At 38.3% G+C, this 23,894-nt stretch overlaps 1 protein-coding gene across 5 annotated transcripts in view; it reads right to left on the bottom strand.

Moving 5' to 3' along the window:
• Window positions 1–7,363: 7,363 nt before the first annotated feature.
• The window catches only part of dnajc6 (DnaJ (Hsp40) homolog, subfamily C, member 6), a 28,991-nt gene continuing 12,460 nt past the window's right edge, over window positions 7,364–23,894 (bottom strand). For 2 of the 5 annotated variants that reach the window (XM_077607465.1, XM_077607461.1), the window contains 13 exons: window positions 22,969–23,163; window positions 22,701–22,818; window positions 22,423–22,502; window positions 21,640–21,833; window positions 20,688–20,714; window positions 19,543–19,920; window positions 18,248–18,391; window positions 16,602–16,703; window positions 16,336–16,473; window positions 15,920–16,246; window positions 14,976–15,124; window positions 14,127–14,303; window positions 7,364–9,599 (listed from right to left, as the gene is read on the bottom strand). In XM_077607465.1, coding sequence (XP_077463591.1) covers window positions 9,498–9,599; window positions 14,127–14,303; window positions 14,976–15,124; window positions 15,920–16,246; window positions 16,336–16,473; window positions 16,602–16,703; window positions 18,248–18,391; window positions 19,543–19,920; window positions 20,688–20,714; window positions 21,640–21,833; window positions 22,423–22,502; window positions 22,701–22,818; window positions 22,969–23,163 — 2,131 coding nt within the window. In that variant the 3' untranslated portion in view covers window positions 7,364–9,497. The remainder of the gene's footprint in view (window positions 9,600–14,126; window positions 14,304–14,975; window positions 15,125–15,919; window positions 16,247–16,335; window positions 16,474–16,601; window positions 16,704–18,247; window positions 18,392–19,542; window positions 19,921–20,687; window positions 20,715–21,639; window positions 21,834–22,422; window positions 22,503–22,700; window positions 22,819–22,968; window positions 23,164–23,894) is intronic. The other 3 variants (XM_077607463.1, XM_077607464.1, XM_077607462.1) reach the window with 3 other exon arrangements.

The following is a 23,894-nucleotide window of genomic DNA, read 5'->3' as shown; positions in this document are numbered from 1 at the left end:
GTACCGGTTCTAAAACCTCACTTCTGCTGAGTGGGTCACCATTTGCCCAACTGAAGCAAATTTTACTTGAGTACAATTCAACACAAATCTCCACTTTTATGAACAAATGAGAAAATATCATTCCTAGTAAATGTACTTGAGCTCCTTTTTCAGTTGTTGGAGTGGTTGTACTGTCCCTTGAAAATGAGCCACTGCTCATGGAATCTTTCTGTTACTTGGATGGGGCGACACAAACTTCCAAATCATGGATGGATCATGGAAATATGTAATGTTCTATGAACATAAAGCTAAATTGTGATTGGTACTCTGACAGACACATTTGGAGAAATATGTAGTTAAAAAATCTCTATATATTTTGTTGTGTCATTTCACACTTGTTGGGTGACCTGGCACCCCACATTAATTAAACACTATTAATTCAAGAACTATAAAAAAGTCATTGTAATTAATAGTGTGTAAAAACATTCATAATGTAAACTTTAGTTACTATAATGATCAAGCAAAAGAAAATGATCAAACTTGAAAGAAGTAATAAGTTAGAAGTTATAACAAACTTTTTGTAACCTTTTTTGCAACATTGTGAAATGAACAATAACTCAAACCATGAAATTCATTGACTTTAACGCAAGCACAATTTGAATATGACAAAAAGATTATTGGGATTAAAATGTGATTTGAAATGTGAATAAAGCCAAACATGAGCTTCAAATCAAGATAGGGTGTGGGCATTTTCACAGAAATACAGAAGAAAAAAATGAAAAAAGTTGGATTACATTATTTGTTTTCCCGTAACAAAGGGTGAAAAGTTTAACTTGAGTGTTGATTAAAAGTAAGGTTAGACATAGCCTACTGTCATATTTTGTATCAACACACATTATTTTAAAAAAATGACTCACATCTTGCCTTGAGACTTCTCCAGAATCACAGCTAGATATACAAAGTTGGCCCCCTGATAAAAGTCTTGACCTGGGGGAACAGTCAACAGCATTATGAGTCCAATGGACTGGAAACTCTATGCAGAGCGTGTCTCTGGGTATACTGAGCTATTTCTGATCCATGGTGTTATAATAAACACACACATGACAGATGGACCGAGATGTGCATGAGTGTGTTTGCTCTAGCTGGTGCGTAGAGTGTAGTTGGAACAGAGCGCACAGCTATTTATGTATGGATATATGTACACAAAGTGGGTATTATAACAGCTGTGGGGCTCAAAGAACTTCACTGACAGACATCAGCTTATCACAAAGCTCACCTTTTGAGTCAGCCACCTGTTTCAATTATAAAATAAAGGGGGGTTTCCCGAGTTGCTGAGTGTAAAAGCGGTCCAAGTGCTAAGTGCGATGAATGAAATCTGAGCTCCCCTCTGACGCGCAATCAAAGGAGGCGCCTTTGACCTGGAAAGCTTTAACATTTAACAGCACTCTGCCAACCTGCCTTAAGCCAAGCAGGGCCTAACCCAGCTGTAATCTTACAAAACATGCTTTTGGTGTTTACCATTTTTAAAATGAAAACATTGTCCAACCCTGTATAATCATTTAAAGATAATGATAAATGCATGAACACATCTTTTATTATTTCATTCCCCCAAACAATGAGTCAATAAGGAATCAGACTGATAAACAGAACAAAAATATATGTTCATATTTTTACCAATTTCCATTTCTAAAAACAGTGACTAAGCAATACATTATATGCACATTGACTAGACTTTGTTTGCCATATTTTCATGCATGACACACTTTTAGGCAGAAGAAAATAATCACCTTTTTAGATTTTAATTCTACTTTACGTATTGTATATACTTTAAGTATCACCTACCAAGACAAGGTAGTTAATGTTCAAAAAGATAAACTATTTTATATAGTTTTTTTTGGCTGCAGCATGGTCAAAAAGTTGAGACAGTCAGTTACATCATTTGTTCTTTTAACATTCATTTATATTTAAGAACTGAGGGCAATAGTAATTGTTAAAGTGTTGTGGGTGAAATTCTTTCTGATTTTTGGTTGATGGATATAGTTTCAGGTGTTCAACAGTCCGGGTTCATTATTATCATATTTTACTCTTTTTAATGTACCACACGTTTTCAATGGGAAAAAGGTCTGGACCGCAAGCAGGCCAGTCTACTACCCACATGATTTTAGTACGAAGCCATGTTGTCGTATTATGTGCAGAATGCGGTTTGGCATGGTCTTGTTGAAATAAGCAGGGGTGTCCTAGAAAAACATGGTGCTTGGTTAGCAACATATGCTTCTTCAAAACCTGTATGTGCCCTATAACAATAATAATGATGCCTTCACAGCTGTGTGTTACCCATATTATTGGTACTAAAACAGCCCCTTAACATCACAGATGCTGGCTTTTGAACATTGCATCAATAACAACGTAAACATAACGTAAAGTCTGAATGGTTGTTTTGCTCTTCTGCCCAGAGGACACAACCACGATTTACAAAATAATTTGAAATGTGGACAGAACATAGAACACTTTTCCACTTTTTCAGCCCATTTTGGGTAAGATTGGAGGGTGAGGGGGGTCGCATTCACATTTCTGGGTGCTTTTAATAAATGGCTTTTTCTTTGCATAGTTAGGCACATTGTTCTGAAACTGTTCAACCATTTTCACACATTGTTGTTCACAAAGAGGTGAATCATTTAACAGAATGTGTCTTTGCCTGTTAATTACTGATCAATTTTGGGAAGCTTTTTTCATACCAAATGATGGCACCAACCTGTTTCTAAGTTTTTCACCTTGATGATCATTCCTCATTTTCTTCAATCATTTTTGTTTAAAAAAACTTTAAGGTTTATCAGTTTGAAAAGTAAAAATATTGTCTTTGTAGCGTATTTGATTAACTTTTGGTTAAAGTTGATTTGCAGAACATTGTATTCTGTTTTGATTGGTTGAAAATTATTTGCAAATCATTATAGGGTACTCCATTAGTCACTTTATATTAACTTTTTCATAATATTCAAATTTTGGGCGACAAACTTTAACATTTTAATTATCTACCATAATCATAATTTAAATTAAAAGTAGCAAAGGCTTGAAATATTTCAATATGCCTGTAATGATTCAAAATATGACTTTAATTTTTTTAAATGACTATTTGAAAATATTGTAAATGGAAGTCTGTGTCTCAGCTAGTTTTATGGACAGTGAAGTAGGCCTTGAAGGACCCAACTGTATATGCCACAAACACAAACTTTCACTGGAGAAAAAAACTAAATCAATTCATACCATTAAAAATATGCAGTGTTGGTTTATGCACAGAGAGTTATGTATGTAGCATGTATGTTAATTGCATATGGTAAAAATTAATATCAAACAAGATGTGCCTTTGGTTTTAGATGCACTGCTGTTGATTTGAAGAATAAAACACAGAGAATGGATCAATTTAAAAGTACAGCAAATGAGTATCATTATTCATTCATCTTCTGTACCACCTATCCTCACGAGGGTCACTGGGGTGCTGGGGCCTATCCTAAGGCACTAGGAGAGAAACAACTGGCTTTCCCAAACACACACACGCGCACGCACTCGCACACAGGAAGAATTTGGAGTGCCAATCAGCCTCTCATGCATGTTTTATGGCTATCAAACAAAACCTATATACCCGGGAAAACAAGTTATGCGCTTATTTCGATGAATAACAAAGGAAGTCATATTTTAATGCAATGCAATTTATGAATTATAGATTCCACAAATTGCTATTTGCAGACATACACCAAGGCCAAACATCAAACCTCTAAATAAAGTCAAAAAGATTTTTGGAAGGTTTAAAAAATCGTTTTTGGGGTTCCCATTAACAGAGAAGTAAGGAATACAAAGTCTGTCTTTAGTAAAACCCAATGAATAATTCACTAAGTAGTGGTGATTTGTTTTCCTGCATGTTTTAGATCTTCCTGGAACACATGAAAGAATCCCCTGCTATTACTGGACAAGAAAAATATGCACCACAAGTTAGAATGGAAATTGGAAATTGCTTCTTATGGAGGAGCCTTTCCGATAATTTGGTTGCTAGCCTGGCTAATTTATTTACTGATTCGTCACAGGTTGCAAATAAATGTTGACGTCGCTGTTATGCAGCAGGCCTGGTGTGTGTCGTCGTGGGGCTGGGATTTGCAACGCCAGTGCATTTTTTTTAATAAAATGCTCAAGTTCTGCCAGAGGTGGGATTTTGTTTCACAATTAAGAAATCAAAGTGACAACACTTAACTACACAGCCAAGTGAACAAACTGAAGGCCAAAATGTGACTAAACTGGGTAATCATGACCAAATTAAAATTTTATGATTTAGCAATTGACTGTTTCACAACAAAATGTTTTGACGGAAATACCATGACCTTTCGGGTTTATATTGCTTAACATCATTTTGATGGAACTATAAATATTGTTTGCTAGTTAGTTTTTAATAGAACCACAAACAGCATGGCACAGATTTCAAAGAAGTGGATTACCCTTATTGTGGCATCGTGGCTGACTAGTTCTGACAGCAAGGCCTTCCTGTGTGGAGTTTGGATGTTCTACCCATGTGGCTGTATGATTTTTTTTCCGGGTACTTTGGTTTTCCTCCCACATTACTCACATATGCGTGAGTTTATGGCAAAATACAGTAAATGTCAACAAAACAACAACACTCTATATCAAGGGTGTCAGACTCGGGTTGGTTCGCGGGCCGCTTTAACGTCAACTTGATTTTACGTGGGCCAGACCATTTTAGATATAATATTTAGATATTTTTTTTATAAATGGATTAAAAGAACTGGATTAAAAGCCCTGAATATTCAGTTTTTTGTAGATCTAAAACAATGTTTATTTTAGCTTTTTTATATATTTTTTTAGATTTTACACAATGATTTTTGAACTAAAAACACAGAAAAAAGGATTAAAAAATTACAATTATTGATTCAAAAGGGGGAAAATCAGGACATTTAATATACATCTATACTCTTCATTTTAATTTGATCCTAAAACAGAAAGTCGGCACTCATGATTTACTTCCCCGGGCCACACAAAATGATGCGGCGGGCCAGATTTGGCCGCCACTTTTACACATGTGCTCTATATTGTTCGAAGATGTGATTGTAAAAGGATGTTTTACAATCTCAATTTTATATGTGCCCTGCAATTGCCTAGCAACTGCAGGGTTCAGGGTGTACTCCACCTCCTCTCCATATTCAGATAGGATGGGCTCCAGCACCCTAATGACCATAATGGGGATAAACGATGCAGATGATAGACTTGGCATAGAAATGTGGTTGTACAATAATAAAGAGAGGGGACAAAAAGCAAGCTATATAAATTCAAGAGGTTTTAGCATTTAGGTACCGTAATTATTATAGTTGTGTGCTTCAACAAAAGACTGCACACTTTTTTTTTCGCAACAAGTGTGCATGAAAACAGAGGGGCACTTTTAAGAGAACAGACGTCCAACTAGCCAAATTCAAAATGTTGGCATATTACTGACCTTTGACCCTTCTCTTAAATCACTTACTCTGTAAATTTGAGTTAAATGAGCTACCGTATTTACTCGCATACAAGCCGCTTTTGTCGGACAAAAAATGATGACTGAATCGAGGGTACGGCTTATATGCGCATAAAAACATGACTTGCAAAAAAAACTGCAATTTGACGGCGCCATGACACGATGACGTCACTTCAAAATGGCGGCCATGCGTGCGCGTGATGTGACTAATGCCGATTATTTCAAAATAGAGAAAAGATAAACAGATAAAACGCTAAACAAAAAGTATTTTGACGTCTAAGAATGAAATTCATGAAAAAAACGTATCTTGCATAAAACGCAAAACGTTCCCGTCACTGCTCGCACCCGGGCACGGCCATCTTAGGGAGGTCGGGGCGCAGCCATTTTAGTGAGGTCGGGGTGCTGCCGTCTACATTTTTTCCACCAGACGCGAGTAACCTTGATTTTGAAATAAAATGAAATTCCACCTTGTTTTTTTGTTTTATTTCTTGTTCGAAAGTGACAACTATTGGAGTAATATGAACCATCGAAAAAATTGAGATATTTTGACCTTAGAAGCAATATGGCTGCCACAACATCTTAAACTTCTGCTAAGAAAATTGTATTTTCTGTAATTAGAAAGCATCAGGTTCTCATCAAGATAGACTTTTCTTTTTTCAAATGGAATCATTTGATATTTTGCATTTACAAAGACAGACATATTAACTTCCTTATGATATTGACCCTAATAATGTGTTTTTGATTCATAGTGTCTCAGAAATAGATGATTTTTCAAAAGATTTTCCCTTCAAAGTAACACATTTGTACTCCCTATTAAAACTATGAATATGGAGGTGCAAATTGGGAATCAGGGGGTGCGTTTATATGCGAGAAATTGTAAAATTCAAAAATTTCAAGTCAACTTTCAGGGTGCGGCTTATACACGTGGGCGCCTTATATGCGAGTAAATACGGTAACTCTTATTGAGTTATAGCAAATTTCATTTTCTGAGCTCTGAGCACGTTTACCTCATAACCCCAATATTTAATCACCTCTTCCCTTTCCTATTACAAACATCCTGCAAGTTTAATAATAATCATTTTACTCATTCTTGAGTTATCTTGAACACAAACATTATAACATAAAGACTCATGGGCCCGAAAACATAACCTCCGCCTTCTGTAGGTTTCCTATGTGTGTTTTTAATTGGCCTTGTTATTACTTGTTTGTTGCAACACCTTTTCACCTTAAATAAAAATTTCGTTCGGTGTGCTGCGAAGCTATTTTGGTATATTATCGTCAAAATGTATTAAAATAAAAATAAAAGGTTTTGTATTCAGTTCCGTATGTTTGTCCGTATGCTTGTGTTCAACATAAATGAAAAATGATTGAAGCAATTGTCAAACTTGCAGGATGTTTATAATTTGAAATAGATTACGGGTCAAAAAGGTCACGGAGTTTAAATAATGAATTGTCATAACTTTATAACAGATAAGCCTATCTAATTTCCTGGGCAGGTGGTATGATGACCAGAGAAATGGTCTAGGGTCACAGAGGTCAGAAAAATGGCAATAACTTTGAATTTGGCTCCTCGGGCGGAAATGTGGACGACTGGTTGTTGAGCTCCCCTTTTTAGGTATACTTTTACTGCTCTTCACATTTAGAAAACGTTTAATGTGAGCATAACAGTATTTTCATTTGACTTTGCACTGCTGTCCTCTGTCATTTCTAAGACAAGAGTACTAAATTTTCATTGGTGAAATTATAAGCTTCACTAGTTCCTTTGCTTATTTTGAAATTGTATCGACATATTTTAGAGCCATGAAAAGTGGCCATCTTCCACTTTCTTCAGTTGACTATTAGCTTCATCTATCTTCAGTGACAGTAGAATAAAAATTTAAGTGAACACATAAATTGAATTTTACTGAGTTTAGTAATGCTTTAACAGGCAGGCAAACACATAACGAGTCCAAATCACTTCCATATATACAATATAAGCACACATTTTCACTGAGAACAACACTGATATTACAGTTTTTTTGCTGATTTGTAAGTTTGTAGATGGATATACTAGATATTGCTCTCAGCAAGGGAGCGTACAGTATGATTTAATTCACATTGGTGAATTGTCTAAATACAGCACAACAGCACAAACTCTAACTTTGTCTGTACTTCCATTCCAGTTTTTCCAGTGCCTCGGGGGTTGACACCCCAAAATAGTTAATATGATTCAAACGTATGGATCCCAGGAATTAGCTAAAGCAACTTTTTCTTTGAGCAATCACTTTCCAAAAACATATTAGTCCTGAAAAGAAACAATTTCAAAAAATACAATAGACAACAGCAACAGCGGTGAAATAATTTTGAACAGCCTGTGGGTAAAATGACCTCACTTCACGTGTCCCAAAAATGTCCTAGAGAAGGAATGCAACCATAAATAACATTATGCCTCAGAATCAGTAAACAAGATAGACAATGTTTCAACTTACAGTAACAATCAGATGAAATCCTGTTAACTAGAAGTGTACATATAACTTTAATTTGATATGACACGATTTTTTTTCCTGACAAATTACATGAACGTTTTCGAAACAAAAAAATAATGTCAGTGCTATGATGAAAATTGGTATACAAAACTCTTGGCATCAAGTAATGAATGTCATTAACTTGTTACAGTACCAGCTGATGCATGGATGCATTATACAAATAAAGGATTATCACCAGTATTAAACTACAATTAAATTTTAGACCACAAACCATTGCAAAATGAAGGTTTCATTGCATTAGTGGAAGTTAGGGGATTGACTTTTCAGGCTATCAGTGACAGCTAAACATGGTGAATTCTGTACTTTAGCATGAAACCATCAAAAAAAGGCTAAACACAGAAATACAGTATTTTCTGACCAATCGCTGTTGGTTTGACACTCTATTGCCGATTTAGTAGCTCAGACATCAATAACTTTGTCAATGGATACAGGAGAAAAAGACAAGCACATGTTTAACCAATTAAATTGAACAAGGCCTGGCAAACAGCCATGATGATAATCATTAGATAAATAGGTAATAATCTCTTTGCTTCAAAGCTGCAGAGAGGTTTGTGCTTTGAACATATGGATAGCCAAGATTGAATGTTAGCTACCGTACTTTCCGGACAATAAGTCACACTTTTTTTTCAAAGTTTGGCTCGGCCTGCAGCTAATACTGAAGTGTGAATTATATATGTATTTTTTTTTCTCTGACCGGTGTTATCCTATGTTTTTGTTTTTTAGGCTATAGTTATCTGGAAAAACTGTTATGTTAACAATTGCCTATTTAGCATGTTTTTATCTTAGTTTCTGATAAAATGAAATAAAAAACTGCCCTCAGAAAATGCGACTTATACTCCAGTGGGATTTATATATTTTTTTTCCTCTTTATTGTGCATTGTTTGGATGGTGCGACTTATACTCAAGTGTGACCTATAGTCCAAAAAAAAGGGAAATACTTGATTAGTTATGTAAGTGACGATGCATGAGGCTTCAAGGTGCGTCGTATTTAGAACTTTACATGTGCTAATCCTAAATTACAACCAATAGCACAAGGCTCAATTTCAACTGTCAAAAAGTTAGAACCATGGTTGAGGTGGAGTATTATATAGTATTTCTGGATGTCTTTTATTGTAATGTTCTATTTTTCTGTACAATTAAATTGTCCAATGTTGTGTTTATCTCTTCTCATGTATACACTTTGGTTTTAGTTTGATCTGTTCTATTCTTATGTTCCCGAGGAACTCCATTGTTTCAGCTTTGATTTCTACATTAGGATCAGGACACCTCACAAGTTGGAGTATTATTGCACAAAAGACACACAGCAGGAACATAGTATACAATACTGCTGTTATTAGGATCCAGATAGTTGTGGTTTTCTAATTAAAAAGGGAACCTCCTCGATCTGTCAGGCGGGAACCAAAAATGGCTGCATGAATGCAAATGTTGACCAATGATGAAACGTGTCAGGAGCTCCTCGTCCTTATTTTCTCTGCATTCAATTTTCAGTAGAGAGGTTTTTGCCCTTGGGTTTCAAATTCAGACCAAGCATCATTTAGTTCCATGAAAATCATCTTGGCATATTGTTCATAGGCTTGTCCTGTAGCCTGTGAGGGGACATAAAAGACAAAAATGAAGTATTACTTAGATCACAAAGGTGAATAATTAGCTTTTTTTTTACAGTGCTGTTAATTTCCCAGTAAGATGTTTAGTGCTGAGCCTTATTAGGATTGTTTCGTAAATGTCTGTGCTCTATAGTGTTAATGCGTAGTATTCAAGTACAGTCGTACCTCTACTTACGAAAATAATTGGTTCCAAGACTTTTCGTAACTTGAAAAAGTCATAAGTAGAGGTGTACTTTATATGTAAATTCTCTAATTCGTTCCACGGTCCTTGCACAACTATCAACTAAACCCTTTAAAATGTTAAAATGGGTCAAAGTGTCCCAATTTTGTATGAAACGTGAGGAAACACAAAAATGAGAGAAAAATATAAGCAAATGATTTATTAATATCTTAAAATAAATAAAGCATGTGAAATTGTGTCCTGCACCACTGTAATATCTCCCTGCGTGGCCGTTATAGATGTAATACCCGTGTTCGTTGGCAAGATGGCGGGTGACAAGAGCCCGTTCTACCAGGGCCGAAAGCCGTCCACTTTGTAGTACATTTTAGACTTTTATGTGTGCCCTCTGTGTGTGTGTGCGTGTGAAAATATGTGCCACGTTGCATTTGTAGTTTTTAATCACTTAATAAGGGGAATTCAAAATAAAATAAGGAAATGCATTTACTTTTTTGGGGATTTCGTAACTTGGATCTTTTTTGTATCGTGTCACTCATTTGCATATAAAACAGTTCGTAACCTGAAACTTTCGTACCTAGAGGCATTTGTAAGTCGAGGTATGACTGTATTAAGAATTTAAATTGAGGCCACCTGATGATGTAGTCGTGCTTCACTCGAATGATTCCCACTCAGTGGCAGTGTGCGAATGGTTGTCTGTCTCTGTGTGCCCTACAGCTTAGTGTCATACACCAGTCTAGTCAACTGGGATAAGCTCCAGTAATCCCCCGTGACTCTTGTGAGGACAAGCGGTTCAGATGAGTGAATAAATGAATTTAAATTGAATTAGTTCTACTTACAATTGGGAAAATTAAATTAATTAATTAACAGTTTTCTATACTAGGCTGCAGCACCCCCCGCAACCCTAGTGAGGATAAAGCGGTTCAGAAAATGAGATGAGATGAGAATTTTCTATACGGTACAAAACCTCAAGAGGAAGCCCGGAAGAGAGAAAGAAATCTGACTTCACCCAACACTCCAAATTCGAGAAAAACAATAATATTAATCACTAATGGTCACATTTTAGGAGGAAGCAGAGTAGAAAAATATGCTGGTTGTTCACAGTTACATGACAAGGCTCCAATAAGTAAAGCTTATTTGGCAACAGCAACCAGAGAAAGTTGGAGCCAAGATTAATGAAGAGCACATTTCAGGCCTCAGGGACTGCAGGTGGTTATAAAAGACATAGGTTTTTAATTATTCACTGTGTATTTGCTTAATCATTCCATAATTTTTCCCCTCAGAATCAATTGACTCCATATTCCTTTCCATAAGTTGTTTCCCTACGCTTGTAGCAGCAGACGTGACTAACGTCGACAATTCTTGCCATTTGAAATGACTCAAGTTTTGTGTCATGTCTGTGATTTATTTCATTTTCTACGCAATAAAACAACTGATTGAACATTGACAGGTACTGGTAATTCCATAACTTTTGCCAAGGAATGAATTTTTTGTATCCATTTTCATGCAAGGGATAATTCAATACACGCTTGCTGACTGGGGGAAGTCCATAGATCCAAATTATATTTTGATTTGTATTAAGTCTTTAATAATCAAATAACAACTTTTTATGTCCATTACTTGTTCTTGTTCTCTTCATCAATTACATATAATTAGATAGGCGTTTTCTATCTTTTCAATTATTTGCTTGTGAAGCCTGTAGGGGCACATATGAAAGTATCACTACCCAACAACACACGCACACAAACACACATGCCTACGCGTAGTCTATTCACTTAATCAGGCAATAACTTATTGACTTCCACTGACGACACATTCAATTGTACTGCACTCGTGATTTACTTTCTCGGGCCGCACGAAGTGATGCGGCGGACCAGATTTGGCCCCCCGGCGGCCACTTTGACACCTGTGCTTTAAACCAATGTTGAAAAATGCAGAAATGCTTTACACCTAGGCTGCAGTCAGCCAAGAAACAATGTCAACAAGCTGGGTCTATTCACACGTACATTAAGAGCCAAAGACTGCACATGGACGTGTTATGCAAAAGGGTGACTACTGTGACAAGATTAGTCAATAAATGGGTACTTGCTCAACCAGGGTAGCCGACTGATTAGTTTCAATGTGTTCTGAAAGCTTCCTGCGCTTTTTGAAAGCCTGAATACCTCTTTTAATCATGACAAAGTCAAAGGTTGATTAGTGGGGACTGATTAAAGAGATACAGGCATATGACATGCTGATACGAGAAGGTAAATAGTGGGGAGGAGACTCCACAGCTAATCTAGGGTCAACTAGCCAGTTTGAGTGTTTCTGTTCATTTTTAAACCACTTCCCTGAACATAGATGATTGTGCTGCTCCTAAATCGGATGTAATTTTCTACACAAACAGGACTATATTTTTTCTATTTTTAAAATATATATTTCTGCATTGAGTCACAAAGATGTCCATCCGTCTTCTGTTGGTAGTATTTTTTCAGTCAATTTTGGGCTCTCCGGAATTAATGAAGCCAAGAGCGAACGATATAAATGTTTTTTTAACTATGGCATGGCAAGTAGCCCAGCACATCCAGCCCAATTCCAGTTGTTATGTCTGTGGTTTTATGCCCCAGACGGGCGGAGAGGGCTTGCCTCTGATGGCCTTGCCTGCCTCTGACTGCGACACTTGCCATTTGCTGCATATCCCCTTTTCTTTGTCCTATTCTCACCCTGAATGTCCTCGCCTCGCAAAAATGAGGCCCCTGCACTGTCCTGGACCACGTTCAAACTGCATCAGGTGCGTGGAGACACCCATGCCGGTTCCTGTTCAGCTCATTCCCCTGAGGTTTTCCTGGTGTCTCGAAAACGACGGGAAGGCACCTGTAGGAGAATCGGACTGCCTGCATACGTTCAAATGGGACCCAAGACATCCTGACAGCGAGTTTCAGTCAGTGAAATCGCCGCCCCAGCAATGCCTGGAGACTGCTGGTCCGTCTCGGCTCAATGCGATCGCTCGCTTTGCTGCCACCTGCTCCATATCCTCTCCAGTAGGAATGTTCTGGGTGTGCGGGAACCTGGCTTACCCCTATCTACCAGTGGATTACAAAGGACGCTGCGGTTTGGCATATGTTATCCCGGCCATGAGAGTGACTCAGTCTTTACCCAAGAAACATCCTGTTCAAAGAATCAAACGTGGGGTTTCTGATACATTCTGGACACATCATCAGTCACCATTCAAGAATGCAATTGGGTCTCTTCTGCCATTTTATGGAGTTATGTCGGCTTTGGATCAAATCGCAGATTTGTCTCACGTAGTAGAAATGATTGCAAATGAGACCAGTCGGGCACTCATGCTCGTGTCGAGTGAGCTGGCCTCTGTTCGACTGCTCGCTTTACAAAACCGAGCAGCTTTGGATTTTCTCTTAGCAGCCCGGGGAGGGACCTGTTCCGTTATCGGCGCTGAGTGTTGTACCTTTGTGCCTGACTATAATGTCTCTCTTGCTAATATAATTGATCACCTTCATAATGCTTCCAATTTTGTTCATCAGGAGGACAGTTCTTTATTCAACTGGTTGAAGCCCACCTTTGGATCTTTTACTCAACACATTATCGAAGGGCTGATCATTTTCCTGGTAATCGGTTTCATATTTTATCTCATTGCATCATGTATTAGAAAGTTCCTGTTTGGCATCAGATAACGTACAATGATCATTTGATGGTTTCTAATATTAGAGTCCCAAACAGTTGTTTGTGTAATTTGCTTGATTGCTTCGGACACTTTCAAACGCTTCAACCTCCACAAGGGACTAAAGATGGAAATAAGCCAAAGAATAAATCTTACATATTTACATATATATGTTCATTAACATGAATGTTTATATGATCATTAATATGTACTGTCCCTTTATTAAATAAATCAAACTCAAACTCAAATGTGTATTTTCAGTTCCTGTACCCTGAGTTGAATATGTCTCTATTAAGGAACTACTATATTTGTGACCGTCTAATTTCAAATGTTTCATAATAATAATGCTGCTACATGTCTCAGAATAAGAAAGTGGAATCAAGGGAAATTAGGCAATCAATTCAAGAAGGTTAAAAATGCCAACATTATGAAATAAAATGCAATGAAAGAATGTTATTAAGTTCTACAATATACGGGTAGAATTTAGACTTAATTAAAATGAGCTTTGTATCGACCATTTTTATTCCAGGTGCATCTTGACACTCAAATTTCAGCCAGCTGATGGCAGTAGTGGGCATATTTTATCATATTGTGTCATTCAGTGGCTGTGAATGCATAAGTCTTTCCTCTTCCCTTAACGAGATAGGATTTAAAAATTGTCTCCAATTGGTCTCACCTTATCTGGGTGGACGACGAGGACCGCTTTGCGGTAGACCTTTTTGACTTGTTCTGGAGTTACCAGGTCAGCCATTCCCACTGGCTTCCAGCGTGTTTCTCCTTCCCACAACACTGTATGCATAGTGGACAGGAGTGCTCGGATGTTCCGCTCTTTCCCTTCAATCCATTCTAGAATCTGCAAAACAAACAGGAAAGCACGTCATTGGCCAGCAATGACCAGATATAATACAATTGATGTTTATCAGAGTAGTTTACTAACCAAACATTTTCTTTACCTCAAACCGTTACCATAAACCCCAAAATTTAGTGTTTAATGAATTCCTAAAATAATCAAAATTTGCATTTGATTATGGCAGATATTTCTTCTTTTTTTGTTTACTTGTAACGTGTGTGAATACAGAATGGGTCTGTACCATCTAGTAATGAAATCTTACTGTATTGAATCTCATCTCATCTCATTTTTTGAACCACTTTATCCTCATTAGGATCGCGGGGGGTGCTGGAGCCTATCCCAGCTAACTCCAGGCCAGAGGCGGGGGACACCCTGAATCGGTGACCAGACGGACAACCATGCACTCTCACACCCATACATAGGGGCAATTCAATTTAGAGTGTCCAATCAGCCTACTATGCATGTTTTTAGAATGTGGGAGGAAACTGGAGTACAGAGGAAACCCACGCAGGCCCAGCGAGAACACACAAATTCCACACAAATGGACATGACCTGGATTTGAACACAGGACCCCAGAGCTGTGAGGCCGACGCTCTAACCACTCGCTCCACCGGGCCGCCCTGTATTGACCCGTTCATCCAAATGTATATTAATACTAAATAAATTAGTTCTTACTTTAATTTTCTCGGGGTCCATCTCTTTGGCCAATTCTTCCTTCCTCATTTCTGCTATAGTTCTGGGTCCTTTCTTATCTTTGGGTCCTGCAAAGCCTTGACCAGACAGGAGGTCATCAAAGTTGGCATTGGAAGCCTTGACCCGCGACCCTGAAACAAAGGGATGCAAACAATGGAAAAAATAAAATAAACAAACAAACATGCATAAATTATATTTTTTTTCTTGTTAAATGATTTTGTTACATTCATATAAGACAGGGGTCTCGAACCTACGGAGGGCCAATTTCTGCCTACGGGACAGTATTTTGCAGCCCTTATTTGATATTCACTTGCCGTATTAGTGTATTCTCTTTGCAATGGGAATGAAAAAATGAAAAAATAATGGATTGAATGAATAGAAGAATTGTGGGAGGGAATCAATTATTCATAGAGTAATTAATAAATAATCTAAAATTACACAAATTTAAAAATAACCCCTGAGTAATAAAATATAAATAAATAATTCTAAATAAAATAACATAAAAAATACCAAAACTTAAAAAAAATATGAAAACAAGTTGCAATAAATTGTGTCTCATGTCTATTTTTCTTCCAAATTCTGATTATTATTATTTTATGTTTAGGTGTATAAATCGCCTGTACCTCACCCTTTAGCTGCCATTGATGGCAATAGACGTTTGGCTGGGAGTGATTGAATGATCCAGTTGAAATGGATTGGATGTCTATTACTGTCGATAGTTCATTTTCAATCACAATTTCCTTCTATTACTAACTACAACAACACATTCTGTGACCTGGGCTTGTAGTAAATGAGTTAAGCCAATGATAACTTTTGAATAGATGACCACTGTAGTCACCACTGTCCCATAAAGGGTTTATTCACAACAAAATATTGTTCTTCTTCTTTTAGACAGATAACACGTAGTCAGTCAGTTTGATTCTCACCCATCTGTGCTTTGCCCGCAGCACTGGGGGATCCACCTCCAACTGCAGAGAAACTAACATTGTAGTTAGGTCGGTTCTGGGGGGAAGTGTGAGGAATGGAGGTATGGCTAGGGCTCGGCTTGGGCTGTGGCGTGGGTCCCTGTGCTTGGGCTTGCCAGCCTCCTGTGCCACTGTTAGGCTGCCATGATGGGAAGGCAGCTCCTGAGTGGGCTTGCCACCCTCCTGCATGCTGTGGAGACGGTGGAGGCCGCGATGGGGAACCCACTGAAGGAAAAGATGGGCTGGTTCCTGTCGGCGTGGTGGGTTTGCTGGAGAATCCAGAACCTCCTGGAAGAACGTACTGAGTTTACGCCATAATATAGCAGAAGATAACAAAAACTACAAAGTAGAACTGAGGAACACGAATGGTAACGTACCTCCGAGACTTCCCCCGAGGTTGCCTAGGTCAGCAAAAGGGTCTAGGTTGTTTGGCTTGGTTTGATGGGTTGGTGTGCTATGGACCGAACCGGTGGGGCTTGTGGTGGCGGATCGGCTGCCCATTGCCAGGCCTCCTCCTACAAAAATAAAGGAAAATTGTATTTTGTAAAGCAATTTGAGAGATATTTCAGAGATGTGTCACTCTCATTGCCTTTTTCTAATCTGATCAGACAAGGAAATAGAAGTAAAATGCTCTCAGGTGTACCTGTGCTTGTGGTGGCAGTCATGTTCCATTCCCAACCTCCCATGATGTTTTGCTGTTGAATGTTAACAGTTGGGGCTGCAGACGAGACAGGAGAACTCCGGCCTATTCAACAACACCAATTTTCAATTCAAAGTAGTTTTGCAGATTAAGTTGAGTCTATCCCACATTACTTTGATTGAGAGGAAGGAGAAAGCTGGTCTGCTTGCTAGCCAATTGGTGTAGACCAAGGGTGTCAAACTCGGGTTGGTTCGCGGGCCACATTAACGTCAACTTGATTTCATGCGGGCCGGACCATTTTAGATATAATATTTAGATTTTTTTAATAAATGGATTAAAATAACTGGATTAAAAGAACTGGATTAAAATCCCTGAATATTCAGTTTTTTATAGATCTAAAACAATGTTTATTTTAGCTTTTTTTATATTTTTATATTTTACAAAATGATTTTTGAACTAAAAACACAGAAAAAAATGATTAAAAAAATTACAATTATTGATTTAAAAGGGGGAAAAATCAGGAAATTTAATATACATCTATACTCTATTTTAATTTGATCCTAAAACAGAAAGTCGGCACTCATGATTTACTTTCCCGGGCCACACAAAATGATGCGGCGGGCCAGATTTGGCCCCCGGGCTGCCGCTTTGACACATGTGGTGTAGACATTTATGCTTCTGGGAATAAATGTTTTGGCTCAATATACCTAACTTCTTTTAAATTGTAAGATTAAATCCAAGAGTGCTTAGAAAAGCCAGGAAGTCTCAACAGAGAAAGCATTTAAATCAATTTGAAACTTAAAACTACTTCTAATGTGAGGTAGTCGTACTCATCATTAAATCACTTTACTGCATATAAATTGTTCATTCATCCATTTACCGAGGCCTGCATATCCTTACATGGGCAGCGGGCTGCTAAAGCCTAACGTAGATAATGAGACGAACAACTGTTCACACAAATAAATGTAAAATTCAAGCAGTACTGGAGGCAACAAATTGTGGTTTATTTGAGTAAGGTGGTAAGAAGAGCCAAATATTAATAAAACCTTTGTCATTTCCATTTTTTTGCGGTAGCACGATAAAAGTCTGGTTAAAATAATTGCCTTACAGATACAAAACACAGGTTGGCATCTCCTTTTGGAACATCATCTGGGATAAATTTGCATGATCTCACCTTGCTTGTGTTTTTTTTCTTTAATCTCTGAAAAATAGGCCTCTTGAGTTAATGCAAGAGTTTAATGGGTTCTGATTTTCCTATGTTTGCATGTCTGTGTGGGTTTCCTCCGTAAGAATAAATGGTTGTTTGTCTCATTGTGCCCAGTGATTGGCTGGCAACCAATTTGGGGTGTTCCCTGCCTACTGCCCACACTCGTTAGGATAAGTGGTATGGAAAATGAATGAATGAAAAGATACTATTATACTCAGACGTTACATATGTACTGTCTTCCCTTTATTAACTTTGAAAGGGCATTGACTCTTTGGTTTTTGGTTGTTTTCCCCCCAAGCAAATGTTAATGGACATGGACAATGCAAGCTTGAGTTAAAGCATAGCAGTTGACTTAATGACTCAATGCAGCATGCTGTACATAACGTGGAGGGTCACAGACGGTACTCATGATCTCGTTAAAGTTGAGCGAGACAGGCCTCACCAAAGCTTGTGGGCTGCAGGGTGGGTGCTGGAGTGGGAGAGGCATGCAGGAAAGGATCTGGCTGCCCCGAATTACCTCCTCCGAGGAATGAACCCACAACCTCCTGAGGCTTTGGCGTAGGGGCTGCTCCAAATGGGTTGAACACTGGGCATAAAATAACAATTTCAATAGAATTAGACAACTTTTATAATCATTTCATCCGCTATTTTTCATTTGATTTAGTTTGATAACTTCATTGCAAATGGCGGAAATTTTGTAGACTGTTTAAATATATGTCAGATTTTTGATACAGCTTCATATGTACGATGTTTTCATCAATTCATAAAGAGTATTATTTATCGTGAAAGCAAGATTTCAATGTCAGTAGACATTCCCATGTTAGTAATTGAGAACATCAACAATCATATTGACTATGTCTACATTTCCACCAATTCTACTATTAATCAATTTTTCAGTAAATCCCAGCCAGTATTCTATTTTTCTATTACAAATGACTTGAGGGAATAATTATCATGTTCAAACAGAGGCAGTTTAAAATGTTGAATCTGATCACTGCCTTTTTTGCCATTGAAAAGTACATGTACATTATGATAAAGATAAGAAGGTATATAAAATGTGCGCGCAGCCCGGTGGAGCGTTTGGTTAGCGCGTCAGCCTCACAGCTCTGGGGTCCTGGGTTCGAATCCAGGTCGGTTCACCTGTGTGGAGTTTGCATGTTTTCTCTGGGCCTGTGTGGGTTTCCTCCGGGTTCGCCGGTTTCCTCCCACATTCCAAAGATATGCATGGTAGGCTGTGGCCACTTTAAATTGCCCCTAGGTATGGGTGTAAGCGTGCATGGTTGTCTGCCTCCTTGTGCTGTGCGATCGGCTTGCCACCGATTCAGGGTGACCCCCGCCTTGCCTGGAGTCAGCTGGCATGGGCTCCAGCACCCCCTGCCACCTTAATGAGGATTAAGCGGTTCAGAAAAAGAACGAATGAATGAATAAAATGTGCGCTTAATGTGATCTGTAAATTTCATGGAAGTAGCTTCATGTAGTTAACAACTTTTGACAACAGAGGTCACTGCATCTGGTTAAAAGAACTCTATTACCCAACAAACAGGCCAAAACCATCAAAGATCTGTTCAAGTTTGTATATTTGAACCCCTCATGCACCAATCGTAATTCATTTCTTAACACTTCCAGGATGCTCATTTAACTCAATTTTGGAAGGGACGTCTGAATGTTCACCATCAATTGCACTGAAATAGCAGCATTCGCAGCCAGTCTTGCTAGATAAATTTATAAATATATCACCTGGAGGGCCTGGCGAAGAACATGGCGAAGCAGAGTTTGGTACTGTTTTTTGTGGGGTGGAGTGGGTGGAAGATGACCCACTGGTTGGCTGGGCCGGACCCCCCAAAAAGTCCCCTAGAAGGTCAGTAGTTGCAGCTGTAGTAGGCGGTGGCTGGGCCGTTGTAGGTGGTTGCTTTATATCTTCTCCTTCCAAGCCGAGAAGGTCTACTACTGCAGGTGGCTCACGGTGCACCGGGGTGGGAGAAGACTGATCACTTTTATGGGGGGCTGCGCTGATACTGCTTCGCTGGCTGGAGAAGGAGAGCATCTCGTCATCAGATGGCTCGCTCTCCTCACCGTGGCCTCGACCGTCAGGGCCTCCAAGCGGTCTGCTTGGCTCTTGTAGTACCATTTACAGTTTGCAGAATACAGAGAAAGTGAAACATGTTATTAGACATGATGGAAAAACTATATAATATAACCAAAATAGGAAGCCATGTGGGGAGTATATTTTAGGGAAAGAAGTGGACTCAATAATTGTTTATCTAGTAAGAAAATCGGCTAAAGGAGGAAACAATGGATAAAGTGCAACTCCCGCTAAATGGAGCTATTCAGGGATTAACTAATCAAAAGCAACACTCAAAATCTACAACTTTTTTTGTTGCACTTTTTTTAAAGATAGATATCAACATTCCAGGTGAAGAAGAAAAAGGGTAAAGACTTGATATTCAACTATTGCTAACAAAAATGTTGATTATATTTAATAAATCCATTGTCTGTATGACTTCACACAACTGAATGGTTGGTATCTATTCTTCATGTAAAAATAGGTGGGCCGTGGAACAACTGCTGAAATACTCTATAAATACTTCTGTCACTATAAAGTGACAAAACTGTTATCTATGCCAAGGGCCTTGTAAACTTTATTTCTGTCAAAATGACAATGACACTGGAGGACAACGATCAGGGTCCATTCAATGCAATCAGCACATAGTTTTTACCGCTCGATCTAGCTACAAACTATTGGTATGCTTGTAGTAGTAGTAGATTGAATAATCTGCCCCCATATAACATACTATCTATGTTCAAACTGAATGGCTCAGTGATTCACTTGACTACTTCAGTTTTCTATATTTCAATTCCCGCACTCAACTCTGCTGTCTTACCCTCCAAATCCAGGCCTTCCATCTCATCTTGTTGAAGGAGAAATGAAAGTTATTATGTGAGATTAAGTATAGTTCAATAGCATGATTCTACATGTATTCTGCTGTAATTCTTGAATATGTAATCCAAGATTAACTGTTCCTATAATGAGTATGGCCACCCAATGGTGCAGAGGTTTTTCCGCCTGACTTTGGTGTGGGGAGTCAGAGTTCGATTCCCACTCGGTGGCAGTATGACTATGAGAGTGAGTGGTTGTCTGTCTCTGTGAGCCCTACGATTCACTGGCGACCAGTCTAGGGTGTAGTTTGCCTTTCACCCAAAGACAGCCACCCCCACAACCCTTTCGAAGATGGAAGATGAATGAGTAAGTATGTAGACAAATTTAAAACTGTGAGAGGTATGAATTTAAAGTTATGTACTTTAGTAAACAGTAACATGTTTTAACCAAATAGAAATTGGAAAATGACAGATTCTATTCCCATTCTATGGAATTTATTTATAGTTTAATAATATGTAAATACATGACGCTGTACGTATTCTTTTATTAAATGTAGTGAAAATGTGATTACCTACGGCAGGAGTAGCCAAACCGGTCCTCGAGGGCCGCTGTGGGTGCAGGTTTTTGTTCTAACCGATCCAGCCCAGGCACTTTGACCAATGAGATTTCTGCAGAAAACAAGAAGCACCTGACTGCAATCCACTGATTGCACTTGTAGGACACCAGATTGGTGAAAAGGTGTCCTCTTGATGGGTTGGAATGAAAACCCGCACCCACTGCGGCCCTTTGTGGAATAGTTTGGACAAGCCTGACCTATGGTCTCAAATTGTCGAGTTCACATGGTTCTACAAAGTTACAGTGGGATATGTGGAACAAAACATTGTTAAATATTGTCTTCATTTTCTGTGGAAGGGGACAGGGGTTTACCACAAAACTGTAATCAGTGGGTCAAGTACCAGCAATAGCGAGTGCATCCTGGTGCTCTTGATGGCAGGTGAAAAGCACATTGGGATTCAGGTCTTTAGATGGGAATTGTTCCCAAGGTGGCGTCAAGTCTTTCTGCTTATCTAAACTCTCCACCTCCACGTCCACTATGACATGGAACAGCTGGGGATACTTGTCTGGAGATTCACAAGCATCCAACTCCACTCTGAGAGGAGACATAAAAGCTGAGTTAAAAGTAATTGGTGATTAAACCAAACAACCAATTAAGAATGGAATGGCTGTTTTATTCTTAAAGCCTATTTATTCTTAAATTGCTGTCATGAACACACACACAATTGTAACTGCAGATGTATTGTATTTTCCAGACTATAAGTCACACTTTTTTAAAAATAGATTTTCGGGTTTTAGCTTCCAAAAAACTGTTAATATGTTGCTTATTTTGACTGTCCCATATTTTCCAATTGCATTAATTTATAATGTACAACCGACTGTAAGCGGTACAGAAAATGAATGAATGTTATTTTTTGGCTAGTGCGACATATATTTTTTTCTCTTTCATTCTGTTTTTTTTTTTTGCTTTTGCGACTTATAGTTTGAAAAATACAGTAGTAACAAGCAAGGAAATAGCAAAAGAGAAAGTTTATAAATAATTATGAACTTCCAAAAGGTCTGCACAGTACTACTAACACTAAGCATGAGAGGTGTCCTTGCTGGTCTAACAATGTAGAGCTCTAAGAAATGATTGAAGTAATGAATTCATTCAAATTGATGTGTTTAGAAAAAAAGAGCCTTACTTGTTAAATTTTAACACAGTGGTTCCAGGAGCAATAAAGCCAGTGTGAAACTGGATCTGGAAAATTTGTGTGTTGGACACCTAAAGGGTAAAGAACAATTTTACTTTCAACAAATGAGGTTAAAAACAATTTTGAATTTAAAGTTAAAGGAATATTTTCTATTTTCTTTGACAATAGATTGATCTAAAGATAACGTTTCGATCACATTTATCTAAGTGGCACTTGTAGGTGTCACTTTATGTTCAAAATGAAGCCCCCTAAAAAGAATAAATGTCTACCTTAGCTTGCAGGCGTCCTCCAATAGTGGACCTCATGTGATAGACAGATACTACCACATCTCCCTGTACGCTGACACCCAGAGGAAAAAACACTTTCCCCTCTTGAACTCTGTGCTCTCTAGACGCACAGGTAGAACACAATTTAAAAATCAAGTACAAAATTTGACACGCAAAAAAAAATAAACAGAGCCCTGATTGCGTGTTTACCTTGCCCTTCATCAATTCAGAACAGTGGCTTTCTAGCCAAACAATACATTATGTTATGTACCTCATTCTCTCGTAGTCCTGGGCCGTTGTGAAGATTTTGGTCTCTCCGATGAGAACGTCACAGAAAGGCCGACAGCCACTCCGTTGTTTGTTAAAGCAGGGAACTGGACTCATGGTGAGAGACTTGATAATCAGAGGCTTGCTGTGGGGTAGACTGGGCTTCTCTGACACCATGCTACACACATACCCAATGTATCTGCCAGAGGACAAAGTGAAATCTGTATAAAGATGAGGTACTCTGATAGATACGATAGTATCAGTTTCTCTCTCTCTATCACATTGCCTAAAAGTCATGAATCAAATGTATGCAGCCTCCACACATTGACTTTTCTCCAAGATGCATGTCGCTTCTGCATGTTTCTAGTTCTAATGTGTAGTCTAAAAAAGAGCTGAAAACTTCATTTGCCCTCAAGAGCATTAATGATGAAATATCTGTCGTCTAGTGTAGAGGTTCACTCGCCTGACTTTGGGGTGGGCAAGTGCAGGATCGATTCCCGCCCAGTGGCGGTGTGATTGTGAGTGTGAATGGTTGTCTGTCTCTATGTGTGCCCTATGACTGAATGAATGAAAATTAGTCATCTAATTGTGGCATATTTAAAAGGTTCCAATCTTTGACTTTTCTCCTTGATGGAATTAAACTCTAGGCATATCACATTTTAAGGAAATGTGAGCATTTAACATGCAGGGGTGGAATTATTATACATAGACAGTAGTAGTACCAAGAGTACAGCATAGGCATGTACAAGTAATACTTCTTTGACTAACTCGCATTGAATCATTTTTTTGCTCCATTAAATTTAATTACAAATTATTTATTATTTTTTATTGTTGTTGTTTTTGTTTAGTACAATTTGGTAAAATAATTCACATATATACATGTCCAACATTCCTCCCACATTCCAAAGACATGCATGGTAAGCTGATTGG

The sequence above is a fragment of the Stigmatopora argus genome, chromosome 8 (genome assembly GCF_051989625.1).
Source record: "Stigmatopora argus isolate UIUO_Sarg chromosome 8, RoL_Sarg_1.0, whole genome shotgun sequence".
Classification (NCBI taxonomy): Eukaryota; Metazoa; Chordata; class Actinopteri; order Syngnathiformes; family Syngnathidae; genus Stigmatopora; species Stigmatopora argus.
The sequence above is the reverse complement of the archived record's forward strand: the minus strand, read 5'-3'. Positions and strand labels throughout refer to the sequence as shown.